The 18,336-nt window shown below is 44.1% G+C and overlaps 1 protein-coding gene across 2 annotated transcripts in view; it reads right to left on the bottom strand.

Moving 5' to 3' along the window:
* Positions 1–17,737, bottom strand: part of LOC138683557 (chromodomain-helicase-DNA-binding protein 1-like) — an 80,572-nt gene extending 62,835 nt beyond the window's left edge. For both annotated transcript variants that reach the window (XM_069775546.1, XM_069775544.1), the window contains exons 1-2: positions 17,390–17,737; positions 15,657–15,857 (exon numbers count right to left, since the gene is read on the bottom strand). In XM_069775546.1, the coding sequence (XP_069631647.1) occupies positions 15,657–15,709 (53 nt within the window). In that variant the 5' untranslated portion in view covers positions 15,710–15,857; positions 17,390–17,737. The remainder of the gene's footprint in view (positions 1–15,656; positions 15,858–17,389) is intronic.
* Between the last annotated feature and the right edge of the window lie 599 nt (positions 17,738–18,336).

Raw genomic sequence — 18,336 nt, 5'->3', positions numbered from 1 at the left:
TTTTGCTACAGTATTTTAGCCAATGTATTCATGAAAGAAAAACAGAACTCTCCTTCCCCAGCCTCCCCACATTTTACTGCAAACACAAAACTACTGGCACACTAAGGGGTAAAAAGCAGTAATGGAGAGCAGCCTTCCTTTCTTCCTAACATGGACACATTAAGCAACCTTTAGTTATTAAAAATGAACATAAATCTCTAATCCCTGTCATGGGATTACCTATGTCCCTCTACCACATGAGCAGTAATTCATATTAAACACTAGTAATTCAGATGCTAACCCTAGGAGGAAGGATGGAATGATTTAAGAAAAGGTACACATTTACACACATGCACATGTTAAAAAAAAAAAAAGTTATATCTATCATCTCCTTGCAAATAGAGGGGAAACTAAGGAAGAAGCAACTTCAAAATTTCACTTTAAATGCTCCTATATTTACTGTGAATTTCAGCAATTTTCACACAATTTGAAAAATGGTACAAAGCAGCAGTATGAGCCATCACAGCTGAAGCCAAGCACCTTGAAAACACAGTCTTGGTCCTCAAACAATATATTTGCCTGCTGGTAGGTGATGCTCCACAAGAATAACTTATTTTGACATTGCTATTAATGCCCTCTCCAACCTTCTCCCAACACAGCACCTCCTTAGTGGTATCAGTGCAGTCTGTAGAAAGAACAGATTCAGCTTTTAAAAAACATCCTACCAACTTACAGACCCCACAATGCAGTGTAACAAGTGAGCACAATTGAACAGGGCAATATTTCTTAAGACTGCTGTCCTGAAACCAAAGTATAAAACGGTGCAAATCAATACAGAATTTAGGAAAATTAACTAAATAAATTTCAAATGAAAAGGTTTTTTTTTTGTTGTTGTTTTCAATTTTAGTACATGCACACACATTCCACATTGCATCATGACAGACTGCAGTTGCTTTTCCAAGTGTTTAAAATGCTATGCAGTCTAATACCTTTTCCCCTTTCTTCAAGGAGCATTGCTGACATAACTAAAAAAAAAAAAAAACCACCACAAAAAAACCAAAACCTCTGCAGAACTCATTACACTGCAACATCTACCAGCATCGCTGTAAGTTCAGAGAACTTGTTTGCCATAGTTTTAAAAATCTAATTGTTTGAGGTTTTGAAGCTTGTAGGAAAAGACATACAAGATATAGAAGTTTCATACACATTTCTAGCAGCTCAGATGACATTTTCTTGATCCGCTAAAATGAATACTGTAACAGCTATTATATGGCAAAACCAATCATAATCAGCTTGAGAAAAATTCACATTCTTTTGAGAACTTGAAAGACAAGCAATCTCTCACTCCAACAACTTCTATCAGCAGCATGCCAGAAGTGGTGTAATCTTTCTTGAGGTTGAAAAGGAAAGGAGATACAGTTTAAGACAACATGTACATTTTCTAGAAATAATCATTGCAAGCTATCATTGCTAACCAAGCTACAATTGAGAGCATTTCAGACTATACTGAGACGGGGAACCAAAGAAACCTTAGCTGATATAGTAGATATATGAATGTGGATAAGAATTGTTTAATAATTATCTAGCTTATAATGAAGTTAAAGAAGTTTCAACAGAGGTAGACATGGCCCAAGGGCATGAGAAGTGATGTTTAACGCTTGCAGTGTTGAGGCTGGCTGGGACAGGAGATAGTCCCTGATAAGAAGCAGCAGTGACTCCAAGAACCAGCCAAGACCGACCTTGTGATTTGGACAAATGCCAAGGGACAACTGAGTCTGCACAGAGACAGAAGGTTAAGAGTTCACCGTGAAGAAGACATACAGCCTTCATCTTCACGACCACCAGACGACCACCATAAGGAGGCACTGCGCAAGCGCAGTTGAGAGGAGACTATGGAAATGACTTCCTAGAGCTAATTTTAATATGAAGCGGGGATAGGTAATGCCTATGTATAGGCGTATTGCGAAACTCTATGTATATGTAACACTTGACTGTATAAATTTAAAGTGAACTGCCAAATCAGGTGCGCACGACTTTGGTGGGACTACCCCCCGTGCTGCCCAGCGCTGAATGAACATACCTACTTTACAATCTCACCGATTGTGGAGTCTGTTTTCCGCACGTCAATACCAAAATTTGACTTTTAAAATAGTTGTTCCATTAGGGGAAAGAGAAAACACACCCCCCCACCAAAACACAACACGCTTTCATGATAGCAAGACCGTTTCCTTTCATCCTTTTATTAAAAGGAGCAGAACCTAAGTTCTATAATAAAAGCACTGAAAATGTAAATTCATGGAAATAATAGCTGTGAGATAGTCATATTTTAACATCCTTGTCACGTTTTTCTTTTCCTCCTTTGCCTATGGGCTTCTTTGATTTTCCCTGCATTATCTGTGGCGTAATATACAAGCAATTCCTCCTCTAGCTAAAGAGCTTTAAATGTTATCTGATGCTGTCCAGCTAGGGTCCATAATTTGTCTAACTTTTCTCACAATGAGTAATGCTTATTAACACAAATAGCAACACTGACCTCTACAAGATTAATCACTTGAACTGGCACGACTAATTATCGAGATTCTGGTATCGTATCTCTAGCGTTAGGATGCAAGGAACATTAAAACTCAAATATTTCTTCAACCAAAGACTCAGAATACTGTCATAATTACCTGCTACCTAATGCTGTTAAATAAATATCATCTCGGAAACAGCAATTCTGATCCTCTGCTCTCCAGAGTTCCTCTTACGTAAGAGGACAGGCAAAGTGCTTTATTTCTTGCCCCCTTCTCTTACTATACAGTCCAGGGTCAGTATCTTTTCTTTAGATGTTTTTATTTGAAACAGTTCAGGAAAAGGTGAAAGAGGACACCATAGTCATCCTGTTGCAGACACCTGAAGTAGCCTAAAAGAGAGGGTTTGGGTACAGCACAACCAGCCTTTTTTCCTCCTCTTTCAAAAAAGCATGCTTGAAACTGGAAGGTAGGAGGCAATCTTCAGACCTAAACCTAAATTAGAACCTTCCTGTTTTTCCCTCACGCTTTCTGAATATACTCAAGAGACTGGTAGAAAAACCATACATACCTTATATATAATGAGAAAAGAGACAATGTAGAAAACTTAATTTTCAGTTAACTATTGTCTTGGTTTTGGCTGCGATAGAGTTAATTTTCTTTCTAGTAGCTGGTACACATGTAGAAGGTGCACACCACAAGGTGCTCTGTGGTTTTACCTATGTAACCATGGGGAGGACATGAGGAAATGGAATGGAAAACCTACCTTGGTCCTAGATGCACAGGTACATGAGCTGCGAGGAAAAACCACCACAAAAGGGGATTCTACCAGGAAAAATGCCGCTCCAGTTTCCAAACAGAGTAGAAGGGCTGATTTTACTTCTGATCCTCTTGAAGGGAATTCTAAGTCAACTTCACACAAAGTGGGTACTGGATACTCTGACCAGGATTATAGGGGCCCTGCCTCCAGCCAAGTGGAGGAAAGGGATAACCAGGTCTATTGGACTGTGTGTAGTCGATGGCCTGACACGTCAGACCCACAGGAGTATAAGGCTCTAGTAGACACCGGCGCACAGTGTACTCTAATGCCATCAAGTTATAAAGGGGCAGAATCCATTTGTATTTCTGGTGTGACAGGGGGATCCCAAGAGTTAACTGTATTGGAAGCTGAAGTAAGCCTAACTGGAAATGAATGGCAGAAACACCCCATTGTGACTGGTCCAGAGGCTCCGTGTATCCTTGGCATAGACTATCTCAGGAGGGGGTATTTTAAGGACCCGAAGGGGTATCGATGGGCTTTTGGTATAGCTGCCTTGGAGATGGAGGGCACTGAACAGCTGTCTACCCTGCCTGGTCTCTCTCAAGACCCTTTGATTGTGGGGTTGCTGAAGGTTGAAGAACAACAAGTGCCAATTGCTACCACGACGGTGCACCGGTCGCAATATCGCACCAACCGAGTCTCCCTGATTCCCATCCACAAGTTGATTCGCCAACTGGAGAGCCAAGGAGTGAGCAGCAAAACTCGCTCACCCTTCAATAGTCCCATATGGCCAGTGCGAAAGTCTAATGGGGAGTTGAGACTAACAGTTGACTATCGTGGCCTGAATGCAGTCACGCAACCACTGAGTGCTGCCGTTCCAGATATGCTAGAACTTCAATATGAACTAGAGTCAAAGGCAGCTAAGTGGTACACCACAATTGACATTGCTAATGCATTTTTCTCAATCCCTCTAGCAGCAGAGTGTCGTCCACAATTTGCCTTTACTTGGAGGGGTGTCCAGTACACTTGGAATCGATTGCCCCAGGGGTGGAAACACAGCCCCACCATTTGCCATGGACTAATCCAGACTGCACTGGAAAAAGGTGAAGCTCCGGAACACCTGCAATACATTGATGACATCATCGTATGGGGCAACACGGCAGAAGAAGTCTTTGAGAAAGGGAAGAAAATAATCCAAATCCTTCTGAAAGCCGGTTTTACCATAAAAGAAAGTAAGGTCAAGGGACCTGCACAGGAGATCCAGTTTTTGGGAATAAAATGGCAAGATGGACATCATCAGTTCCCAATGGACGTGATTAACAAAATAGCAGCTATGTCTCCACCGACTAATAAAAAGGAAACACAGGCCTTCTTAGGTGTCATGGGGTTTTGGAGAATGCATATTCCAAATTACAGTCTGATTGTAAGCCCTCTCTACCAAGTTACCCGGAAGAAGAATGATTTTAAATGGGGCCCTGAGCAACAACAAGCCTTTGAACAAATTAAACGGATGATTGTTCATGCAGTAGCCCTTGGACCAGACCCATAAGGACAAGATGTTAAAAATGTGCTCTACACTGCAGCTGGGGAGAATGGCCCTACCTGGAGCCTCTGGCAGAAAGCACCTGGGGAGACCCGAGGCCGACCCCTGGGGTTTTGGAGTCGAGGATATCGAGGATCCGAGGCTCGCTATACTCCAACTGAAAAAGAGATATTGGCAGCATATGAAGGAGTTCGAGCTGCCTCAGAAGTGGTTGCTACTGAGACACAGCTCCTCTTAGCACCCCTACTGCCAGTGCTGGGCTGGATGTTCAAAGGGAAAGTCTCCTCTACACATCACGCGACTGATGCCACGTGGAGCAAGTGGGTCACACTGATCACACAACGGGCTCGCATAGGAAACCCCAGTCGCCCAGGAATTTTAGAAGTGATCACGGACTGGCCAGAAGGCAAAGATTTTGGAATGTCGCCAGAGGAGGAGGTAGCATGTGCTGAAGAAGCCCCGCTGTATAATAAACTGCCAGAAAATGAGAGGCAATATGCCCTGTTCACTGATGGCTCCTGTCGCATCATGGGAAAGCATCGGAGGTGGAAGTCTGCTGTATGGAGCCCTACACGACAAGTTGCAGAAACTGCTGAAGGAGAAGGTGAATCGAGTCAGTTTGCAGAGGTGAAAGCCATCCAGCTAGCATTAGACATTGCTGAAAGAGAGAAGTGGCCAGTGCTCTATCTCTATGCTGACTCATGGATGGTGGCAAATGCCCTGTGGGGGTGGTTACAGCAATGGAAGCAGAGCAACTGGCAGCGCAGAGGTAAACCTATTTGGGCTGCTGCACTGTGGCAAGATATTGCGTCCCGGCTAGAGAATCTGGTTGTAAAAGTACGTCACATAGATGCTCACATACCCAAGGGTCGGGCCACTGAAGAACATCAAAACAACCAACAGGTGGATCAGGCTGCCAAGATTGAAGTGGCTCAGGTGGACCTGGACTGGCAACATAGGGGTGAGCTATTTATGGCTCAGTGGGCCCATGATACTTCAGGCCATCAGGGAAGAGATGCAACATATAGATGGGCTCGTGATCGAGGGGTGGACTTGACCATGGACACTATCGCAGAGGTTATCCATGAATGTGAAACATGTGCTGCAATTAAGCAAGCCAAGAGGTTAAAGCCCCTGTGGTATGGAGGGCGATGGCTGAAATATAAATATGGGGAAGCCTGGCAGACTGACTATATCACGCTCCCACAAACTCGCCAAGGCAAGCGCCATGTGCTTACAATGGTAGAAGCAACCACCGGGTGGCTGGAAACATATTCTGTGCCCCATGCCACCACCCACAACACTATCCTGGGCCTTGAAGAGCAGGTCTTGCGGTGACACGGCACCCCAGAAAGAATTGAGTCAGACAACGGGACTCATTTCCAAAACAACCTCATAGACACCTGGGCCAGAGAGCATGGCATTGAGTGGGTATATCACATCCCCTATCATGCACCAGCCTCCGGGAAAATGGAGTGATACAATGGACTGTTAAAGACTACATTGCAAGCAATGGGGGGTGGGACCTTCAAACATTGGGATACACATTTAGCAAAAGCCACCTGGTTAGTCAACACCAGAGGATCTGCCAATCGGAGTGGCCCTGCCCAGTCAGAATTTTTACATACTGTAGAAGGGGATTAAATCCCTGTAGTGCACATAAAAAAATATGTTAGGGAAGACAGTCTGGGTTACTCCTGCCTCAGGCAAAGGCGAACCCATTCATGGGATTGTTTTTGCTCAAGGACCTGGGTGCATTTGGTGGGTAATGCAGAAGGATGGGGAAGTCCGATGTGTGCCTCAAGGGGATTTGATTTTAGGTGAGAATAGCCAATGAATTAAATTGTATGATGTTAGTTGCTATATAACCCTGCTACTGTATGTTATCTTTACTGTAATTGTTATATGCTATATCAATGGTATTACAGTAAGAATCACTTAGACCAAGCAAGAATGAACTGTGATAAAACTGAGCAAAGCGCAGTAGTGATGGAACCAGAACTGATTTCAGCATGCAACAATCCAACACCACAACCGTCCTCCTGCTGCACCGAATGTCACCTGCTCACTGCACCACACTGAAGCCCGATCCTGCTCTACCAACTGAGAGGACTTTGCACCATCCCTCCTGCCCAGACAGACTGGTATGAGAGATGGAGCCCAAAGTTGGGGACTAAATGAACTCAAGGAACAATTTACATAGATGGCCCATAGACTAAGGGAATGATATCTCTGTGTGTGTATACATATACATACATATAGATCTCAAAGGACAGAAAAGGTGATGGTGATTAATTAGGATGTATTGGAAAGTATGGGACCTGAGCATGATGTAAATGGTATAGAGTAAGGGGTGGATATTTTCCTGGTTTTGGCTGGGATAGAGTTAATTCTCTTCCTAGTAGCTGGTATAGTGTTATGTTCTGGATTTAGTATGAGAAGAATGTTGATAACACACTGATGTTTTCAGTTGTTGCTAAATAATGTTTAGTCTGAAGTCAAGGATTTTTCAGCTTCTCATGCCCAGCCAACAAGAAGGCTGGAGGGACACAAGAAGTTGGGAGGAGACACAGCCAGGGCAGCTGACCCAAACTGGCCAAAGGGGTATTCCATACCATGTGACATCATGTCTAGTATATAAACTGGGGGGGGGCATTGGCCTGGGGGGATCACTGCTCGGGAACTAACTGGGCATCGGTTGGTGAGTGGTAAGCAATTGCATTGTGCATCACTTGTTTTGTATATACCAATCCTTTTATTATTATTGTTATTTTATTATTGTTGTTGTTTTCATTATTAGTCTCTTCTTTTCTGTTCTACTAAACTGTTCTTATCTCAACCCACGAGTTTTACCTTTTTCCTTCCAATTCTCTCCCTCATCCCACTGGGTGGGGGGGAGTAAGTGAGCAGCTGCATGGTGCTTAGTTGCTGGCTGGGGTTAAAGCATGACAACTATTCACCTGCATTTGTCCATTTACCGTATCCCACCTTGCCACATTATGTCCTCCCTTTACCTCTGCTCTTGCATTGCTGTCCTCTTCCAACCAACTCATCCTGTGGTGTATTTTGCCTTTTTTTTTTTTCTCCCCTCTCTTCTTCACTGATGAATGTGCTTCCAAGAAGAGACCAAACATCAACAGAAATTATAAACACTATCAAGACTAGAATTAGAAGAACTCTAGATCTAAAACAATAGGGGCAAGGCAAATTAAGCTACAGAATAAAGATGCTGTTAATATGACGTATATAGAAAGGGAATATTCAGTATTTGCTGTTGAAAAGCATTTGTGCTCTTTTAGATACTTAATTCTGTTAATCAAAACAGAATTCCTGCTTTTGTAAGTCCCTCTTTTGAAAATGTGTCATATAAGCCTTCCTCCCTCGCTTAAAGCAATTTTTATATTGTTTATATATTATACATATAAACCCCAGTAAAATTAAAACAGCATTATTTGATAAAAGGTATTCTTGAATAAGAAACCATACGTTACATACACTGTACTTTGTTCAGTTGGAAAAAAAACCCCAAACAAAACAACAACCAAACCCAAAACCAACAACACTAAACAAAGATAGGAATGCATGAGACTGCACAAAACAGTTATAGGAGCATCACTGGACCATGGAAAAAAAGAAGCAAAAGTGATGGATAAAGCAATAATGATGACCTCTTCAGTCCTGTTGAAGTGAGACTACTTCTCTACCATGCAAACAAATCACTGCAATGATGACAAAGTTAACTGACAATGCTAACCTGCAGTAATAGGCATGCAAGAATATATACTAAGAATGAATAGCATGCTCTCAGGATGGGATTTCTACATGAAAAAGCATAGTTTCATGTATGTTGGCAAACCAATGTAAAGTCTACAGAGAGCATCTTCCAGGATATGTAGTACAGAAGCTTCTCACACCCCTAGCCCTTGAGTCAAATAGTTGCATTTGTACAGCAGCATATGTCAAATCTGATTTGGTATGAAAGTTTGACACAACTAAGAAGTTAGTCTGTATTACATTTTATAGACATTGTCTCTGGATATTCTCAATATATTCAAGAGCAATTTAAGAGAGATCCACAAAAGCAATATTTATTTTCAAACTATTTTGCAAGAAAAGCAAGATAGCTTACTGAGAGTACCAAGAGGTAATTGTTGCATGTTTGTACCTGTTAATTTTTCAATAAATATCTATAGAATAAAATCAGAGTATGCTTTGGGGAGATGACAGAAGACAGACTTAAAGAAAAAAGTCACTGACAAACATTAAGAGCAAGTGTTCTGTCACAGAGTCACTAGTTCTTTTCAGTAGTCTTAGGTTTAGCTTCACTAGCTAACCTCTTAAAACAAGGTCCCCCTGATCAGAACACACAACTAGGAAGTCAGCTAATTTATACAAGGCACTAGGAAGAGAAACTTCAAGACAGAAAGCTACACAAGCCATGCTGCAAAAGCACTGTTAGAGCATTTAGACATCCATTAGATGTGACGGCACGTCTAGTATATAAACTGGGGGGGGCATTGGCCTGAGGGGGATCACTGCTCGGGAACTAACTGGGCATCGGTTGGTGAGTGGTAAGCAATTGCATTGTGCATCACTTGTTTTGTATATTCCAATTCTTTTATTATTATTGTCATTTTATTATTGTTGTTGTTTTCATTATTAGTCTCTTCTGTTCTACTAAACTGTTCTTATCTCAACCCACGAATTTTACCTTTTTCCTTCCGATTCTCTCCCCCATCCTGCTGGGTGGGGGGGAGTGAGTGAGCAGCTGCATGGTGCTTAGTTACCGACTGGGGTTAAACCACGACACAACTCAAATTCATTTCTTGCCCATTAAAAATAAAAGTAGGATGGTGAGACACAAAGACAAAACTAATTTTCATTCCCAACTTTCTACCTCCTCCCCCCACCCCGGGGGGTGGAGGGGAAGAATGTGGAATGGGGAGTTGCAATCGGTTCATAATAGCTCATCTGCCACTCCTTCCTCCTCACACTTTTTCCCTGCTCCAATGTGGGGTCCCTGCCACAGGATAGTCCTTCACAAACTGCTCCAGCATGGGTCTTCTCCACGGGGTACAGTCCTTCAGGAATGGACTGCTCCAGTATGGGTCCCCCAGGGGCTGCAGTTCCTGACAGAAAACCTACTCCTTCATTGGCTCCTCTCCAAAGGCCACAGTTCCTGCCAGGAGCCTGTTCCATCATGCGCTCTCTACAGGCTGCAGCTTCCTTCAGGGCACATCCACCTGCTCTGGCGTGGGGCCCTCCATAGGCTGCAGGGTGGATATCTGCTCTGGAGTGGTCTTCTCCACAGGCTATAGGGGAATCTCTGCTCCTCCCCCTCCTTCACTGACCTTGGTGTCTGCAGAGCTGTTTCTCTTGTGTTTTTCTCCCCTCATTCTTCCCTCTCTCACACACACACACTCTGCTGCACAGCATTTTACCCTTTCTTAAATGTTATCACAGAGGTGCCACCAGCTTCACCGATTGGCTCAGCTTTGGCCAGTGGCAGGTCCATTTTGGAGCCAGCTGGAACTGGCTTTGTCCAGCACAGGGGCAGCTCCTGGTCTCTTCTGACAGAAGCCACCCCTGCAGTCTCCTCACTACCAAAACTTTGCCACATAAACCCAATACAACTCTCTCTATACATACACAACTCTATACATACACACTTTTTCCTCCCCCCCCCATTTGTATTACCTACTTCTACCAAAAAGAAACCAATAGATGAGAATACTTCTGTAAATATGCTTGGGGAATCTTTGTTTTAACTCCCACTTAGGTTTCTTGAAAGCAGGAACTTAGAATCGTGGCTTTCAGTTTATCTTTTTAATCTTCTGTAGAAGGTATGAGTTTATACAGCAAATTCAAGCCTGCTGACAAAGAGCTGGCTTTATTAAACTATCTTTTGTGGTCCACAGACTATTAAATCAAGAAAGCAAATTAAATCCACAGAAATTACAGTCTTGTATTAACATCAGCTTTCAAGAACATAAACAATGGTAAGGGACCTTGGTGCAAGAAGCCACTTTCTGCTTACTGGAAAAAGGAAGTACAATGCAACCCAGCCAGCTACTTTCCAGATAAGCTTTATTGAGCACACCCTTTTTTACATACAGAGAAGTAAGGTCTGCTCAAGTGCTTCATGTCTTGTTCTACAAGAAACATAGGAAGAGCAAAGAGATGGGAAACCAGGTTGCTATTCAATTGGCACCAATGTTTCACTTTTGCATTCCCTGTTCTACCTGGAGCTTGTGTTGCAGTTCAGCTATAACTGCCCTTCCTTGCTCATTAAGCTTTCTTAATGCTAGCTAATGTGTATTTACTCCTATTCAAGTTTGCAACAGAATGCTTTCAAGAACACTACACAAAAATGCTTTTCTTAAATTTAAGAGTCAGTTTCTCAAAGCACTGCTATAAAGTTTTTGTGCTTATACTTACTTGCTATCCAGATAATGTTTGTCTGTGATATTTTACCTAGAACTACTGAAAACATTCCAGAGCAGTGATTTAAAGTAAATTAAAAAACCTGGAGAGTAGACCCCACTGTAATTATTATACAGAAATTCTAAGATCAAGCAGCAAGATTAGATTATAACGTTTCTGTCAGTGTACAACCTTCACCATTGTGGTGGGTTGACCCTGGCTAGACGCCAGGTGCCCACCAAAGCCAAACTATCACTCCCCTGTCCAGCTGAGGGGGGGGAAGAGAAAATATAACGAAAGGCTTGTGGGTCGAGATAAGGACAGGGAGATCAGTCAGCAATTACTGTCACAGGCAAAACAGACTTGATATGGGGAAAATGAATTTAATTTATTACCAATCCAATCAGAGTAGGGTAACGAGAAATAAAACCAAATCGTAAAATACCTTCCCCCCACCTCTCCCTTCTTCCCTGGCACAACCTCAGTCCCGATTTTCTCTACCTCCTCCCCTCACAGCAGCGCAGGGGGATGGGGAATGGGGGTTGTAGTCAGTGCATCACATGTTGTCTCTGCCACTCCTTCCTCCTCAGGGCCAGGACTCCTCACACTCTTCCCCTGCTCCAGCACGGGGTCCCTCCCACGGGGTGCAGTCCTTCAGGAGGACGCTGCTCCAGCATGGGTCCCCTGCAGGGTCACAAGTCCTGCCAGAAAACCTGCTCCAGCATGGGCACCTCTCTCCACGGGTCTACAGGTCCTGCCAAGGAGCCTGCTCCAGCATGGGCTTCCCACGGGGTCACAGCCTTCTTTGGGCATCCACCTGTTCCGGCGTGGGGTCCTCCATGGGCTGCAGGGGGACAGCCTGCCTCACCATGGTCTTCACCATGGGCTGCAGGGGAATCTCTGCTCCAGCACCTGGAGCACCTCCTCCTCCTCCTTCTTCTTCACTGACCTTGGTGTCTGCAGGGTTGTTTCTCTTACATGTTCTCACTCCTCTCTCCGGCTGCAGTTTCTGTGCCGCAGCAACTTTTTTCCCTTCTTAAATATGTTATCACAGAGGCACTACCACTGTCACTGATGGGCTCAGCCTTGGCCAGCAGCAGGTCCGTCTTGGAGCCGTCTAGCATTGGCTCCATGGGACATAGGGGAAGCTTCTAGCAGCTTCTCACTGAAGCCACCCCTGTAGCCCCCCAGCTACCAAAACCTTGCCATGCAAACCCAAATACAACCATGCTTGGCACTAGCACAGATTTATAGCTTCAGAGGTTACTAACAAGGCCAAGGAAAGTCCAAACAGTGCAACAACAAGTTATTAAACCATGAAAATACAAGAGATTTGCTTCTACTTGTGGCCAAACAGAACTTCAGGCTCAGCACCTGCAGCAACGGAAAGATTTCTGGTCATCTACCAGTCAGATGAAGAGATTCAACAGTGGAAAGGAACACAGGTGCATGGCAAATTGGCCATTTCTTTCACACATGCTTCAGAAATGCTTCTTCACAGCTAGTCACAGGGAATAGAAGACAGCTACAATTCCTTACCACAGTTCTAGCCAGTGTATACAACCTAAGGTTTTCATTTAGCCCCTTCTCTAGTCCTCCTATTGCTGAGAATACTACAGGCTTTCCACAACTTCTGCAATTCACAGTAAGAGTTTCTTTAAAACAGTATAAAACAGTATCCATGAGACTGTGTATTTCTGTAAAGCCAGCCCTGATCCACTGCTTCTCTTTACTTTTCAAAGTAGTGATGGTGGCTCCTCTAGATCTGGCTATATTTAATTGTGATCAGGACTGTCACCGCAGAGCAACAACCATGGAAGCTTACACAGACATCAAAGAGGGAAAAATGGCCTTGCTACATTTGTAAAGTGTCACATTTTTAAAGTGGCATACTTTTCAAAGATTCATTGTCATTATTACCAACTGTATCACCAATGCTGCTGTCTAGATTTGTCACTGTATCTACCTCATCTCTCCTTTTATACCTACTTTTGAAAGTCTGACTTTCTCTGCAGTTTCTTCCCAGCAGCAATTCTCAATTACTTTCTCAACTTGTTTTGCTTCTCTTCCTAGCATTCTGAACGGAACAGGATCACTAAAAGCCTAGTAATGATAATTTGCCATCAACAATAGCTATTTTATTACTGATTATATTTCCATTCTATAGAATTCATATTTCCAGACTATTTGAAGACTAAATGCAGCTTCACTTCCCTGGTTACAGTTAGATATCTGTCTGCAGTCATAGCTAGCTTAAGGAATTTTCCTCCTAGTGAAAATAAGTTAGAGTTCTGGAAAACTTGAAGAAAGGGGGGGGGGAAGATGATAACACAACACCAACAAACAAAAACAAACCACAACAACAACAGGGGCAAGTCATACTAAGGTACCCCATAAGCATCAAACACCTTTCACAATAAATTATTTTAATAATGAAAATAGGCTGGACAGAAAAAGGGCTCAATTCTTTAATATTGGAAGCCTTCACCCTTCATTTACAAAAACAGAGTTTCCTGTTAGCAAATGGCAAGCATACAAATAGGTTTTCAGAGATCTGTCTGTGAATTAGGCTACAGGGTTAATGACTGATACAAGCCTAGGGGAAAAAAAGTTTAACATTTTAAAATGTGCTCAGCAGTACATTTAAGATGCAGAACAAAGTCTCACTTCACAGGCAACTGTCATGTTTTAAGTAATTTGCATCTTCCTGATATTTACTTATAATAAAGTTGTCTGGATGCTTTTTTGATATTTAGTTAGTTTAGTCTTATGAGAATTGCTTTTGAATAACTTTGATATACTGGTATTTACAAGTGGTCATAGTTTGATACGCAGTATTATTCCTACATTATCTTTAGCTAGGTGGCTTGTTTCAAGTAGAAAAAAACTTCATAAATACAAAGTCATCAGTTGTCCCTGATAAGTTAATGTTTATTGGAGGTCTTATGTATAACTCTCTAAAAGTTCAGAAGACTAGGTTTGTTCACACTGTTTTATTTTGTTCATGTTCCTCTACTCAACTGACAAAGCATGTTTTGGGTTTGGTTGGTTTTTTGTTTGGTTTTAATTTTTTTTAATATAAGCAATCAGGAATATTTTGCCACTTACTAGAAGAAACCCAAAATTTGTTTGCTAACTAGACAAGTACCATCTTTACTGGAAGCAGAAATCTAACAAAAAAAAAAGTTTACAAATTATTCACAAGATTCAAAGTTTACTGACTTTCTAGAATATTTCTAGGTATAACATGGAAGCTTGACATAAAAAAAATACACAAAAGTTGTTAAAGTTTCTTTAGTTTTACTGCTCATAGGTTTCCTAGAGATTTGCACCTAATATCACCCAAACACTTCTCTCTTCCCCCTTCTTCCCACCCCATTACTCACTATGCTACATGCAAGCTTAATGGCCAGCATGCGCTGAATGATCAGCTGGCCATTATGTTGTTCTTGGATTTCTTTACTTGGGGCAATAATTTAGATCTATCCCCTCTACCCAACTGGCTGTTTTCATAAAGCCCACAGAACTCAGTTTTCTTTATGACCTCTGACTGATGGAATCAACTAACAGGTTCAACAGGCTGTGATCAGAAAGAGGAGAAGACAGACAGACAGATGGGTAGACTGACAGCATGATCACAACTGCTTCTATTTGTAAGTTTGCCTTGCCTTCTTAAATTTGCAGCGTTCATCATATTCCCAGTTTTAGGAATATTAACTTCCTAGTGCAGTAGATACTTGTTGAACTTAGCAGTGTTCTAGAATAAGAATTTAATTCCACCCCTACAAGTTCACTGTTATCCTCATCTTGCAACAGGGAAGTTCTAACCAGGCTTTTCCAACCAAATGAACCCTCTACACATCCTAGCACACCAGCAATCAACATTAGAGGGGTGGATTTTTATTTTTTTAATTAAGAAAACAGCTGGGAAAACTGTACTTTCACTTTGGAAAACAAACATGAAGTTAATGCTTTCCGTTATACTGCTTTGACAACTCAACAAAAAAAGGAAGCCTCACTAGAATTAACAATCCACTGTTCCAACTTTAGAGATAGCCTAGTTTGGGGTTTATACAGCACATATTATGCATGCATGCCCTGCACTTCATAGACACGAGTTTTACTTTAACATTTCAATCTAATCTGTTTCAGCTTTTGACACTTCAGACAACTTTTGAGGAAAAAAAGAGTAATGGATGCTGATAAAGCTTAAATAGTATTAAAACTGTATTATGCAAGGTATATACACAATTGTTACAGTTATTAAATGAAGCTAACTGATTCTAACAAGCAGATTAAGCATCTGTAAAAAAGCACGGCCAGTCCCCCTAAATAATGGTCTACCTGCTCACCAGGAAGCTTTGGCACAAAGTTAAAATGTAAACCAGTTCTAATAAACAAAATACAGGAGAATACGTAGCCAAGGACTGAAAGTGCTTACCTTGACTCTCCACTACTGTTTCTTACAATGTCTTCATCACTGTGCCCATTCATTGTAAATATTAAGAAGTTTAAAAGATAAATAGAAGTCCACTCAGGTTAGAAGGCAGATGTCAAGAATCTACTTCTTGATACTCTGTTTTCCAGGTGACTTGTTTACTCAACTGTTCTCTGCAGGTATTGAAGATTTTTCCCAAATTACCTAAAGTAATAAAGGAAAATGTTGACATAATTTGAAATATTTGATGGTTGCAACTGAAAGATACTGAAAATAACCTGTCTTGTCACAACAACACTGAAAGGGAGTATCTAACACATTTGACATCTTTTTAACTGAAAAACAGCTTTTGGTATGCCATAGTACTGTCTTAAGAATAACCAGATCTAACTTTTAAAGGAAAACAGCCTCCCCAAACACATAAATAAAAATTATGGATATTAATGCTCTAAGATCTGATTAGCAAAATTATTTCATGCACAAAACAAACATATCAGAAGCATTTCCAGACACAGACATGTTTACATCCAGTTGGGGATAGAGTCAAGAAAATAAAGACTGTCCCATTTTAAAAAATTGGTTCAACTACATCAAGCTAACAAGGACCCACAGATGGAGTGATCGTTATTTCATATACATGAATATCTTCAACCAGATCTTTACCGTGTTAGATGCACCTAGAAAAAGTTTAGGCTCACTTTAAATGGAGTGTAAGTATGAACTCACTGATAATCAGCTAAAGAGCAGCGCCTCTCAGATTTAGTGGTGTGAAAGCGATTAGGGGCTCGCCTGCAGGTTGCCTACCTCGAAGTGCTCTTCTCTAATACAGCCCGACCTACAGCTCATTATGGAGGCAGGGGCCGCCTCGTTCCGGGACGGAAAAAGCCCTGCGCTCAGGCACCATCTCAGACACCGGGGCCACTCCAGCCAGCAAACAAAGGCAACGACAGAAGAAAAGTAATAGGAAAGAGCCCTGTAACCCCAGAGAGGCCGCGAAGCTAGGCCGGGGCCCCCGCGGCGGCGAGCTGGGCAGCTTGGTGGTTCCTTGCGGATCAGCCGCTGCTGCCCAAAGAGGCCAAGCTCTGCGCTGTCTGCCCTCCCGCGCCCAGGGTGTGAATACCCTGCCGCCTCCGGGACCGGCACTCCTTGGGCCCCAGGAAATATCTTTAGTGGCCACGAAACTCTACCCTTGTCGCCCGCTCCCTGCTCCGCGACGATCCTCCCCGGCCACCCGCACCGCGCTCTTGCGGCCTCCCGTGACCGACCACTCCCAAGGCGCTCCCAGGGAGAGCCCAGGCCAGGGCTGCCTCCCTAGCTCCCACCCCCAGAGACGACCCTCTGCTGGTGGCGCGACCCGCACAAGCGCCGCTCCTGGCCAAGGCTCCCTGGCAGTATTGCTAAGACGGCCGCTGTCCTCCGTGCTCGCTTCTCCCAGCGCCCCCCCATGGCCAGAGAAGAGCGAAGGCCGCACTCCTGCCTCCCAGCCCGTTCGTCACAGGCTCCCCCCGCAGGAGCCAGCGAAAGAGGCTCAACCCCGGCTGCCCGTCTCAGCTCTCACAGCTCCCTCCCTCCCTCTTCGGAAAATAGCGAGCGGGCCCAGGAGCCCAGCCCCGTGCTGGCCATCCAACCCCTTCTTCTCAACGCCAGTCGCCTCCCCATCCATCTTCGAAAGCGACAGCCACCGCACAACTCCGGACCAGGAAAAGGGAAAGGAGCCATGGCGGGCCTCTGCCTACCTGCGTGTGTGCGCCCGGCCCAGCCTCCCTAGGGCTGCCCTGGTCCGAGACGGCGCTACACCCCACGAAGAGGTCTGTGCTGCAACCTAGGGTCGGAGGCTGCTCCTGCGGCCGCCACAGGGCCTGGGCCGCTGGCTCCTTACAGCCCCACGCGGCGGGCTCGCCTGCAGCCCCCACCAGCTTGAACAATAGGGCCCCAAACCAGGCAGGGAGAAGCTTGAAGAGTAGGTGCTGTGTTGCTCCGCCGCCGTTTCTTAAGTCCTGCCGACCACCGCCATCACGCTGCCACTCCGCTCAACCTCCTCCCCCTCCCTTAGTCGGATGGAAACCCTGGGCGTGATGTCAGTCCTGCGCCCTGGGACAGAGCGGGGAGGAGGAGGAGCAACAGCCGGGAGGGGACAGCGCCGCCAGGCCATGGCGGCAGGAAGGGCCGCTTGGAGGGGGTGGCGGAGCTAAAGCGGCCTCCTTGCCGCGCCGGATACTGCCGGGGCCGGGGGCAGCAGGCGCCCGCCTGCAGCAGCAGCGAACGGGCACTGGGGCCGGTGCCGCTCCTGGTGCCCGCTGCAGCTCCTGTGTGAGGGGGCAGGGTGCGGCCCGGCCTGAGGGGCGCCCATGACCTGCGCAGCGTGGCAGGGAACCTTGCCTAGGCCACATGTTACTGTTTAGTGTGGTGTGGGGTTTTTTTGTTTCATGTTTTTTCCTGTCTAAAATCAGAGCCCCCTAACAAACACATATGAATTTCTTAGTCTTCCTATGTGGTTACAAGTGGCATTAGGGCATATTTAGGAAGGCTTGGCATGCAGCTACACAGAGGACGCTTGTCTCCATGAGGAAGGCATTGATAGCATATGTCCATACATTCTGTATGGTATGTCTAAATATTCTGATGGTTTTAATATTTTGTACCAGCTGTGGAAACTGGTTTGCTGCTAGGTGACTGTAAAAGT

The sequence above is a fragment of the Haliaeetus albicilla genome, chromosome W (assembly GCF_947461875.1).
Source record: "Haliaeetus albicilla chromosome W, bHalAlb1.1, whole genome shotgun sequence".
NCBI classification, from domain to species: domain Eukaryota; kingdom Metazoa; phylum Chordata; class Aves; order Accipitriformes; family Accipitridae; genus Haliaeetus; species Haliaeetus albicilla.
The sequence above is the reverse complement of the archived record's forward strand: the minus strand, read 5'-3'. Positions and strand labels throughout refer to the sequence as shown.